Below are 12726 nucleotides of genomic sequence, written 5' to 3'. Positions count from 1 at the left end.
GAGTCTGCGCCAATCCTCCGAAAGGGCACCCCACCCAGCGCACTCCTCCACCCTATCCCTGTAACGCCACCCAACCTTTGGACGCTAAGGGGCAATTTAGCACTTCCGACCCACCTAACCTGTACATCTTATGACCGTGGAAGGAAACCGGAGCACCCGGGGGAAACATGGGGAAACAGGGAGAAGGTGCAAACTCCACACAGACCGGAATTGAACCTGGGGCTCTGGCATTGTGAGGCAGCAGTGCTGACCACTGTGCCACATTCACAAGTGAGGAAGAACATTTTAAATCTGAGGCAGTGGGGGGGGGGGGGGGGGGGGGACATGATGGTGATGGATGAATTTGGTGATGGCACCATTTCTCCCAGTCTCCAAAAATATTACCCTTTTTTCAAAAACGCAGCAAGTGTTTAGGACCTGGAATGCATTACCCGAGAATGTTATCAGTGCAGATTCAAGCGTGACTCTCAAAAAGTAATTGGACAATTACCTGAAGAGAAAATACTTTCTGGGCTATGAGGAAAAGGTGGTTGTGTGGGACTAGCAGAGTTACTCTTGCAGAGAGCCGGCACAGACCCAAGAGGCCGAACAGCAAGCTTCTGGACTGTAACAATTCTGTGATTCTGCGGAGCTTACTTTCATTGGTTTTAGCGACATGGACAATCTAGCAATTATGACCAGTGAAGAAATGACTTCCATTTATATAACATGTCTTCATATCATCCCAAAGCTCTTTAAAATAGCTAATGCAGCACTATATGGAAATGTGACAGTCAGTTTGTACACATCATAATTTCACGAACAGCAATGACCAGGTGATCTATTTTAGCACTGTTGGTTGAGGGATAAATATTGGCTTGGACAGCAAGGAGTACCTCTCTGATATTCTTCAAAACAGCATCAGTGCATCTTTTTTATCCACCTGAGGGGGCGGGCGGAAACCCTAATGTCTTACCCAAAGAATGCCACCTCTGACTTAATTGCACTGAATGTCTGCCTATCACCATCTGCAGCCATGATCAGCAGGACCACGACGCTAACCTCCACAGATTTCTCCAAACCGCCCAAACGCTAAACCTCACGTACAACAAGGAGAAATGCATTTTCTGCACAACCAGACAAGCCATCCTCGGCTATGTCGTGGAAAATGGGGTTCTAGGACCCGACCCTGACCATATGCGACCCCTCCTGCAGCTTCCCCTCCCCCACTGCCCCAAGGCCCTTAAGAACTTCCTCGGGTTCTTTTCATATTATGCCCAGTGGGTCCCCACCTATGCGGCCAAAGCCCGCCCACTAATGAAGGCCACCATCTTCCCACTGGCAACTGAGGCCCGCCAGCCTTCAGCTGCATCAAGGCGGACATCGCCAAAGCCGCGATGCACGCGGTGGAAGAGTCCGTCCCTTTCCAGGTGGAGAGCGATGCATCAGAGGTCGCTTTCACCACTATCCTCAATTAAGCAGGCAGACCGGTAGCGTTTTTTGTGCATACCCTCACCACCTCCAAAATTCTGCACTCCTCAGCCGGGAAGGAGACCCAAACCATTGTGGAAGCCGTACGGTACTGGAGGCACTACCTCGCTGGTAGGAGGTTTACCCTCATCACTGACCAACGATTGATAGCCTTCATGTTCAACAATATGCAGCGGGGCAAAATCAAGAACGATAAGATCTTGAGGTGGAGGATCGAACTCTCCACCTATAATTACGATATAGTATATCGTCCTGGGAAGCTCAAAGCCCCCAGATGCCCTGTCCCGCGGCAAATGCGCCAGCGTGCAAGATGACCGACTACGGGCTATCCACGATGACCTCTGCCACCCGGGGGTCACCCGGCTTATCCACTATATCAAGGCCCGCAACCTGCCCTACTCCACCAAGGAGGTCAGAGACATGACCAGGGACTGCCAGATCTGTGCGGAGTGTAAACTGCACTTCAATCGACCAGATAAGGCCCACCTGGTAAAGGCATCCCGGCCCTTTGAGCACCTCAGTATCGATTTCAAATGGCCCCTCCCCTCCAATACCCGCAATACATATTTCCTCAATGTTATTGATGAGTTCTCCTGCTTCCCCTTTGCAATCCCCTGCCCCGACATGACCACGTCCACCGTCATTAAAGCCCTACATAGTGTCTTCACCCTGTTTGGTTTCCCCAATTATGTCCAAAGTGACCGGGGCCCGTCGTTCATAAGCGCCGAACTGCGTCAGTACCTGCTCAGCAAGGGCATCACCTCGAGCAGGACTACCAGTTATAACCCATGGGGAAATGGGCAGCTGGAGAGGGAGAATGGGACGATCTGGAAGACCGTCCTACTGACTCTGCGGTCCAGGAATCTCCCAGTTTCCCACCGGCAGGAGGTTCCTCCCCGATGCGGTCCACTCTATTAGGTCCCTACTTTGCACTGCCACAAACGAGACCCCTCATGACCGCCTATTTATTTTCCCTAGCAGATCCACCTCAGGGGCCTCGCTTCCGGCCTGGCTGAAGACACCGGGGCCAGTCCTACTCAGAAAGCATGTCAGGAGCCATAATTCCGATCCTCTGGTAGAGACGGTCCAGCTCCTACACTCCAACCCCCAGTACGCTTATATCGAATACCCCGATGGCCGACAGGATACGGTCTCCCTCCGGGGCCTGGCGCCCGCGGGTTCCACCACCACCGCCCCTCCACCATAACTCGCCCAACCTACCATGACCAGCGCCCCCGCCCCTATATGGCTCCCGCACTCACTCCCGCCCGCCATCCCCCTTCACCGATCCACAGGAATGAAGTTCCAGAAGAGATGCTCCCAGAGTCCACGTCTGTACTCGCACCGGCGCTCTCACTACTGTTGCCAGCATGGAAGAGTTAGACACCCGGGCCAGCAACAACGCCACAGCTTCGGCGATCACAGCGCACAATCCGTGCGCCGGACCGGCTAACCTTATGAGCCCGTCAGCCCCGCCGGATTTCATTTTTTTAACAGGGGGTGAATGTGGCGAATGTATTATGCCAATAATCCACCATTGTATTTGTATCTGTGCTGTTGCCCTTGTGGGCTCATCCTATGGGCCATTGTATGGCATTATCCATAGGGGAACATGTTGGGGCATGTATGGGCTCCACCCATGACTCCTCCCCTTGAAGGGAGGTACAAAGAGCAGTCGACCTGTCGGCGGTTCTCAGTATTGGAGCAGTCGCAGGCAGGCACTGTTCTAAGTTGATTAAAGCCACGGTTTACTTCTACTCCTGTCTCGAGTGAATTGATGGTCACATCATCTTCTGTTATCATTTTTCTTTTTCAGCCCTATTTTGCGTCGAAAACTGCATGACGGCTGGGTATTGAGGGTGAAGTACATTCCCCATTTGAACTGCTTTGCATGCTGTTCTCCAGACAGCATTCACTCTCTCGTCCTGGATGACATCCGCAAGCTTGGAGACTGCCAGTGAGTCACAAACATATCTGCACAAAACTGTAAATTGGCTGAGTAGAAATATGGGGTATTCAGTGATGTTAGCATTCAGACATGTCAGCTCTTTCAGGATGACGGCAAGGGGGACAGAACCAAGCCTGTTTCATGATCTGGTGAGAGAACTCGGAAAACTTGGGATTTTTCCGTCGTGCATCCATCTTGGGAGAAGGGGGCGTAAAAACGCAGCGTCCTCTGTGGCAGCTTGTCTTTCTTTTAGTAAACATTTTTTTTTTTTAGGGAGGGAGGGGGATGGGAGGGAGGGAGGGGGATGGGAGGGAGGTAGGGGGTGGGGAGGGGGATTTATTTTAGTAAACATGTTCAACTCAGTGTGAGGGTCCCGGCCAGCACAGTCAGATCTCAGGGCCGGAAGTGCGGCGCTGGAAGTAGGGCTTTTCTGGGTACAGACAAAGAATCAGTCAGTCTCCAGTATGCCCGCCCCACTCGCCGGCAGCCTCCTGTGTTGAGATGGCAGTTGTTTTTGTTGGTTTGGCAGCAGCATTTGAAGACTATCATGCTACGCTGCCCATTAAAGAGCCTGATACTGGAATGCAAACCAGAAAGATCTCTTTGCAAAAACAGGTGCCACTGCTCAGAATGCAGACCTGAGCCCTATTGTCAAAGAATTTCAGACGGCTTGCATGGGTTCAAAAGCAATTGTTCGAGTTTTTGAATTTTTTTGCTGCTGGTAATTTAATTGTGAAAGAAATAGTAGGATTTAGATCTTAAAAAGTATGATCCAGTGCAGGAAAGAGGTTCAATGCGTGAAAGTTCATGTTAGGACAATGTTGAAGGGTTGATGAAGATGTGCATTGGATGTGGCACACATGCATTATAGCAAGGCACTTGACAAAGTTCCTGTGGCAGATTTGTCAAAAAAGTGAAAGTGCATGGGTTACAGGGCAATGTGGAAAAATGGGTAAAATGTTGATGTAGTAACAGGAAATTAAAGGTGATGGTCAATGGCTGCCTTTGCAAATGGAAAGTTGCTACAACTGGTGTTCCACATAACTCGGTGTTGGGACCCTTACTGTTTGTGTTATATATTAACGATTTGGACGTGAATGTGGGGAGCCTGATTGGGATTGCAGATGTCGTAAGATTGGACAACTGGTGGACAGTGTCGAGGATAGCTAAATTCTCCAAAATGATATAGAGGATTAGTGGAGTGGGCGATTAAGTGGCAGATGGAATTTTACACAGAGAAGTGTGCGCTCATGCATTTTGGGAGGGTCTATTCTGACCCTCCAAAAGAGCATCAACTAGGCCCACTGCCCCACCTTATCCCATTGATCATGGCCAACCCACCTAACCTGCATATCACTGGACTCTAAGGGCCAATTAAGCATGGCCAATCTACCAAACCTGCATCTCTTTGGACTGTAGGAGGAAACTGGATCACCCGGAGGAAACCCATGCAGACACGGGGAGAACTTAGAAACTCTACACAGCCAGTCACCCAAAGCCAAAATCGAACCCAGGTCCCTGGTATTGTGATCAGTGGTCGTCAGTTCTAATCACTGTGCCGTCTCAAGTGCAAAGGCACACAAGGTCAGATCCAGTGGTGGGGAAGGTCATGGGCATGATTTTGAAAAGTAGACCACTGGATGAACAAAGGAGGACTCCGGGATTCAAGCCGTACTGAACCTGAATTAACCATACAAAATGGAATAGTTCTATGGGGGACGAAAACAGAAAATGCTGGAAAATCTCAGCAACTGTGATAGCAACTGTGGAGATAGAACAGAGAATATAGCTGATGTTTCGAGTCTGGATGACTGTTCGTCAGAGAAAGGGGGCTCAGGGTTTTCATTCCTCCATGCTTGCGGAGTTGTACACTGGATCAGCTCCACGAAGGACATCCAGCAATCGTACTGATGAAAGAGCTTGCAAGGAGTTATTTCTGGTGCCTGGTACTAGACTCACAGATTGAAGGAGTAGGTTAATGTCAGTCGTGTGCTAGGATATGAAATGCTCCATCTCTTCAACCACTTCACTCTTGGGATTGGCTAAAACAGCCGTGCCAGAGTGTATGTATTGATTTCTCGGGACCAACTGAAGGTTATATGTTCCCCGCCCTGGTGGATGCACATTCCAAGTGACCTGAAATAACGATGATGAAGCAATAACTAATGAAAAGACAATTGAATGAAAGGACAGAGTATTTGCATGGTTTGACAAACCAGAAGTTAGTTAGCGATAACAGGACACAGTTCACATCAAAGAAATTCATGGACTGCCTTAGAAATAATGCCATGCAGCATATTAAATACTGCTCCTTATTATTGTTGATCAAGACCCTGCTCGATCGGCTTAGACAGACACAATAAAGATACCTGAATTTGATACAACTCTACTCTATTTAGAAGGGCTAGCTTAATCGCAATTTCTGAGAATGCAGTACAGAGTCCAGACTCACCACTGAGATCTAGATATTACCCACACTAGTGAAGGAGCTGGTCAGGTGGGGATCACTCAATGTGGATGTCTTCTTCTCTCAGCCAACAGCTCAGAGTGCCTCTTCTGCAATGGTTGCTCCCAGGTTTCCAGTTTGTCGCTGATTATGTGTTCCGATATCCCTTTTATACAGGTTCTTGCAAGTGCTGAGACATGATTCACACATAAAGATTGCCTGAGTTCCATCGTCTCATCAAGACTTAAACTGATTAACAGAAATAAACAGGATACTCCTGTTCAACCAGGGTGATTTAATCAATATCCATTGTCTGTTGAAGCACTCTTGTCTGACCAGCTATTAGCCAATTATAGATTCAGATGGCCTCTTTGTTTATCGTTCTTCCTGTTGCAAAGTTGATCTTTACTGTCTTGAAATTAGTTACATATATATAGCATGGTCTTTCTGTCCTTTTGTGTTAATGTGATAAATATTGTAATTGGGTGATCATTATTGGCAATAATTAGTTTCTGTGCTGACTTGAGTGGGTTGGCAGACAGCCAATATCAATCCCAATCAGGGCCTTATTTGGTTGTTTCTGTTTTTGGCCTATATGTCTTTTCCCCTCTGTCAGCCTGGCTTCGGAACCACATCATCTTTCCACCAATGGATTGGTGGAGATATTGGTGCAGTCAATGAAGATTACCATTAAAGCATCAAAGGATAATGGACTGTTCAAGTAAATAAATTTCTCATATCCTACAGAAACACTGCCCTTGCAACAATACCAAGTTACTTGTTGTTAACAAGCATCAAAACCAAGACATTTTGATCACGGAGAAAGAGTTTTAGCAAGAAACTACTCATGAACTGAGAAGTGGGTACCTGCCACAACACTCTTATACGGTGCAAACCGGTGATGAGAGAGTTTGGAGGAGACATACCGATCGAATCCTCGCGTCAAAGCGAGAATTTGCAGAGTGGGTGTCTGAAAGACCAACATTGGACACTCAATGTTGGAACATTCCTGAACCGATAATCATGACTGAGCTGAATTCAGATTCTACACCAGTTGAACCAACGGCATATGGAGAAGCTGAAGAAGAACCAACTTTATCAGATAATGTGCCTGAGCCATTGTGGAACAGACTATCAAGAGTGTGAAAACAAAGACTCCTCAACAACGGATTCTGCCAAGGCGGAATCCATGTCCACCCAAAAGACTCTTGTAGTGATGTATATATATGTATATTTAACTGTGTATAATGATACTTGGTAAAATAATTATTGTTCGGAGTAAGAGTTAAAGATTTTAAAAAATTTTTAAAGATTAATTTGGAGTACCCAATTCTTTTTTTCCAATTAAGAGGCAATTTAGAACACAGAACACAGAACATACAGTGCAGAAGGAGGCCATTTGGCCCATTGAGTCTGCACCGGCCCACTTAAGTCCTCACTTCTACCCTATCCCCATAACCCAATAACCCCTCCTAAACTTTTTGGACACGAAGAGCAATTTAGCATGGCCAATCCACCTAACCTGCACGTCTTTGGACTGTGGGAGGAAACCGGAGCACCCGGAGGAAACCCACGCAGACACAGGGAGAACATGCAGACTTCGCACAGACAGTGACCCAGCAGGGAATCGAACCTGCGACCCTGGTGCTGTGAAGTGGACAGCACGGTAGCATTGTGGATAGCACAATTGCTTCACAGCTCCAGGGTCCCAGGTTCGATTCCGGCTTGGGTCACTGTCTGTGCGGAGTCTGCACATCCCGTGTGTGCGTGGGTTTCCTCCGGGTGCTCCGGTTTCCTCCCACAGTCCAAAGATCTGCAGGTTATGTGTATTGGCCATGCTAAATTGCCCTTAGCATCCAAAACTGCCCTTAGTGTTGGGTGGGGTTACTGGGTTATGGGGATAGGGTGGAGGTGTGGACATTGGGTGGGATGCTCTTTCCAAGAGCCGGTGCAGATGCGATGGGCCGAATGGCCTCCTTCTGCACTGTAAATTCTATGAAGCCACAGTGCTAGCCACATGTGCTACCATGCTGCCCAATTTAGCGTGGCCAATTAACCTACTCTGCACATCTTTGGGTTGAAGGGGTGAGACCCACGCAGAGATGGGGAGAATGTGCAAACTCCACACGGACAGTGACTCGGGGCCAGGATTGAACCCGGGCCCTTTGTGCCGTGAGGCAGCAGTACTAACCAATGGGTCAGCGTACCGCCCAGTAAGAGCTAAAGTTCATGTTATTTGTCGTAACACTGAAGTAAAGAGGGAGGGATGTTATGAATTGTAAACCAATGCATCTGTGTGTAGTGTGTCACATGATTACGTGGTGACATCATCAGAGGAACTTGGGAGATTTTCCCTCACTGTCACTCTGGACTGTGAGCAAACAATGACTCACGAATGCCTAACCCTAGCTGCAAGTAACCTTTCATCCTTTATTTCTACTGTAAGTAAGAACAGAATCCCTAAAATACAACAATAAAGAATAATAACACAAATGTGGCTCGAGTGTTCTTCAAAATTAAATTTCAGTTATAATATTTCATATCATTTTGGTCGCAATTTAGTAGTATGTGCATCGTCAATATTTAATGAGACAGGGCAGCACGGTGGCACAGTGGTTAGCATTGCTGCCTCACGAGCTGAGTTCCCAGGTTCGATCCTGGTTCTGGGTCACTGTCACTGTGTGGAGTTTGCACATTCTCCCCGTGTTTGCTAGGGTTTCGCCCCTGTGGTAAACCACAGTTGCACCTGTATTAGGTGATGTACGGTAGGACCTGTACTACAGGTTCGCCGGTAGCCTCTGCCTGCTGTATAAATATGCGTGTCCTCCAGCAGCCATTTCGCCAGCTGCTGTGGGAGGCCACACATCTTATAGCAATAAAGCCTCTGTTGGATTCAACTATCGTCTTTGTCCAATTGATCGTGCCTCAATTTATTGCTATAAGATTTTCTAAAAGATGGACCTCCAAATCAAACCACATCGCCTGCAGTTGGATCCGCAATCAAGCGACGCCAAAAAGGACTTTAATCACTGGCTAGCTTGCTTCGAGGCCTACATCAACTCAGCGACCACCCCTGTTCCGGAGGCTCAGAAGATACAGATCCTGTACTCAATGTTGAGCTCCAACGTGTTTCCGCTGATCCAGGATGCCCCGAATTACGCCGACGCCATGGCACTCCTCAAAGAAAACTACGCACAGAAAACGAATACGCTCTTCGGCAGGCACGTACTCGCCACTTGCTCTCAACTCCCTGGTGAGTCCATAGAAGACTTCTGGTGGGCCCTAATCCCACTCGTCCGGGACTGTGACTGTCAGGCCGTTACGGCCACCGAACAATCTTATGCGCGATGCATTCGTAACGGGGATTGGGTCGGACATCATAGGCCAGAGACTGCTGAAGGGGCCACGCTCGACCTAGCTTAGACAAAGAAGCTAGAGCTCTCCATGACAGTTGCCTCATGTAACATTCAGGCCTACCCCGCCAGCTGCGTGGCCCACCCCTCCTACCCCTCGTCGACCCCACAGACACCCGCCCCAGCGGGGGCCTTACCCAGCCAGTATGCCTGCGCCACACGACAGCCCGCGCATCCCCGGGCGTCCCCGATGTTACTTCTGCGGCCAGCAGAAGCACCCTCGCCAACGCTGCCGGCCCGCGCTGCCCTTTGCAAGGCTTGCAGCAAAAAGGGGCACTTCGCCGCGGTGTGCCAGGCCCACGCAGTCGCCACTATCGCCCCCACCCCTCTAGTCTACACACAATTGGCGCTGCCATCTGCATCTCCCCGGACCAAGCGCGGCCAGTGGGCACTGCCATCTTCACCTCCCGGGGCCACACGCAGCCAGGGGGCGTCGCCGTCTTCACCTTCCGGAGCCACGCGCGGCCAGTGGGCGCTGCCATCTTCTCTCCCCCAGTCCACGTGCGACCCATGGGAGCCGCCATTTTGTCCCCTGCAGGATCTTCAGGCGCCGCCATCTTGTCTCGCCCAAGGGACATGGACACCGGCAGCATTCCAGGACCTGGGCCCCCCAGACTCCCCATCATCCGACGTCAGCGACGACCGACCACGACTCGCCTCAGTAACGATCGACCAGTCTCGTCCGCACAACCTGGCCACCGCGTCGACCAGTGTGAAAATCAACAGCCACGTGACATGCGTGCTGGACTCAGGGAGCACCGAAAGCTTCATACACCCGGATACGGTAAGGCGCTGCTCCCTCGCGTACATCCCGCCTATCAAAGAATTTCCCTGGCCTCCGGATCCCATTCCGTCGCAATCCGGGGGTACTGTACTGTCACACTCACGGTCCAGGGCGTAGACTTCAGCGGCTTCCGCCTCTACGTCCTCCCTAACCTCTGCGCTGGCCTGCTCCTAGGCCTGGACTTCCAGTGCAATCTCCAGAGCCTAACCCTCAAATTCGGTGGGCCCCTACTACCCCTCGCTGTGTGCGGCCTCGCGACCCTAAAGGTCGATCCGCCTTCCCTCTTCGCCAATCTAACCCCAGATTGCAAACCCGTCACCAGCAGGAGCAGGCAGTACAGCACCCGGGACAGGACCTTCATCAGGTCCGAGGTCCAGCGGCTGCTTCCGGAAGGCATCATCGAGGCCAGCAACAGCCCCTGGAGAGCCCAAGTGGTTAAAACTGGGGAGAAACACAGAATGGTCATGGACTACAGCCAGACCATCAATCGGTACAGGCAGCTCGACGCGTACCCCCTCCCACGCATATCTGATATGGTCAATCAGATTGCACAGTACCGGGTCTTCTCAACGGTAGACCTCAAATCCGCCTACCACCAGCTCCCCATTCGTAAATCGGACCGTCCATACACCGCTTTTGAGGTGGACGGTCGTCTCTATCACGTCCTCAGGGTTCCCTTCGGCATCACTAACGGGGTCTCGGTCTTCCAAAGGGAGATGGACCGAATGGTCGACCGTTACGGTTTGCGGGCCACCTTCCCGTACCTAGACAACGTCACCATCTGCGGCCATGACCAGCAGGACCACGATGCCAACCTCGCCAAATTTCTCCGCACGGCCACTCTCCTCAACCTCACCTACAACAAGGAGAAGTGCGTGTTTAGCACGACCCGCTTAGCCATACTCGGCTATGTGGTCCAGAACGGAGTTCTGGGGCCCGATCCCGACCGCGTGCGCCCCCTCATGGAGCTACCCCTCCCTCACCTCCCCAAAGCCCTCAGACGCTGCTTGGGGTTCTTCTCGTACTACGCCCAGTGGATCCCAAACTATGCAGACAAGGCCTGCCCACTCATTGAGTCCACCCACTTTCCCCTGACGGCCAAGGCGCAACAGGCCTTCGCCCGTATCAGAACCGATATAACTAAGGCCGGGATGCACGCAGTAGACGAGACACTACCCTTTCAAGTAGAGAGCGACGCATCGGATATCGCCCTAGCCGCCACCCTCAATCAGGCAGGCAGACCCATGGCATTCTTTTCCCGCACCCTTCATGCCTCAGAAATTCGGCACTCATCCATCGAAAAAGAGGCCCAAGCCATCGTTGAAGCGGTGCGGCATTGGAGGCATTACCTGGCCGGCAGGTGATTCACTCTCCTCACTGACCAACAGCCGGTAGCCTTCATGTTCAATAACACACAGCGGGGCAAGATCAAAAACGATAAAATCTTGCGGTGGAGGATCGAGCTCTCCACCTATAATTATGAGATTTTGTATCACCCCGGCAAACTCAATGAGCCCCCAGATACCCTATCCCGAAGTGCATGTGCCAGTGCACAAGGAGACCGACTCCGGGTTCTGCACGACAGCCTTTGTCACCCGGGCGTCACACGTACCACTTCATTAAGGCACAAAATTTGCCCTACTCCGTCGAGGAAGGCCGGACAATCACCAGGGACTGCCAGGTCTGTGTGGAGTGCAAACTGCACTTTTACCGGCCGGACCGTGCACGCCTGGTGAAGGCCTCCCGCCCCTTTGAACGCCTCAGCGTTGATTTCAAAGGGCCCCTCCCCTCCACCGACCGAAACACGTATATTCTCGGTGTGGGCGATGAGTACTCCAGGTTTCCCTTCGCCATCCCATGCCCCGATATGACGTCTGCCACCGTCATCAAAGCCCTAAACAATATCTTCGCTCTGTTCGGTTTCCCCGCCTATATCTACAGTGACAGGTGATTCTCGTTCATGAGTGATGAGCTGCGTCAGTTCCTGCTCAGCAGGGGTATCGCCTCCAGCAGAACGACCAGCTTTCACCACCGGGGAAACGGGCAGGTAGAGAGGGAGAATGGAACGGTATGGAGGGCCGTCCAACTGGCCCTATGGTCCAGGAACCTCCCAGCCTCTCGCTGGCAGGAGGTCCTCCCTGATGCACTCCACTCCATTCGGTCACTGCTGTGCACCGCTACGAACAGCACACCCCATGAACGTCTGTTAGCCTTCCCCAGGAAGTCCACATCCGGTGTGTCGCTCCCGACTTGGCTCGCAGCTCCAGGACCAGTCCTGCTCCGTAGGCACATCCGACTCCACAAGGCGGACCCGTTGGTGGAAAGGGTGCAATTGCTCCACGCCAAGGCGTTCCCCGACGGCCGCCAAGATACTGTCTCCCTCAGGGACCTGGCACCAGCAGGTTCCACACACACCAACCTCTCCGGCCCAGCGCCACCCTCCCCTCCCCCGGCGCTCCCAGCATTAACCCCACCAGGACCATCCGTCCTTCCCCTGCCCAGGCCAGAGGATGAAGAGGATTTCGGCACGCTCCCAGAGTCACCGAACATCAGGCCAGCACCGATATTGCCGACACCACTTCGTCGCTCTCAGCGGAACATCAAGGCACCGGACCGGTTAAATCTCTAACTGGCACTATACTTCAAAAGACATTTGTTTTGATCA

The 12726-nt window shown here is 51.2% G+C and overlaps 1 protein-coding gene across 2 annotated transcripts in view; it reads left to right on the top strand.

Moving 5' to 3' along the window:
* LOC119974773 (WD repeat-containing protein 64-like) overlaps positions 1 to 12726 on the top strand; it is a 208166-nt gene that overhangs the window by 63996 nt on the left and 131444 nt on the right. For both annotated transcript variants that reach the window (XM_038813996.1, XM_038814007.1), the window contains one exon: positions 3287 to 3427. In XM_038813996.1, the coding sequence (XP_038669924.1) occupies positions 3287 to 3427 (141 nt within the window). The remainder of the gene's footprint in view (positions 1 to 3286; positions 3428 to 12726) is intronic.

This window comes from Scyliorhinus canicula, chromosome 1 (assembly GCF_902713615.1).
Source record: "Scyliorhinus canicula chromosome 1, sScyCan1.1, whole genome shotgun sequence".
In the NCBI taxonomy this organism is placed as follows: domain Eukaryota; kingdom Metazoa; phylum Chordata; class Chondrichthyes; order Carcharhiniformes; family Scyliorhinidae; genus Scyliorhinus; species Scyliorhinus canicula.
This window is presented reverse-complemented; position numbering and strand designations above follow the sequence as displayed.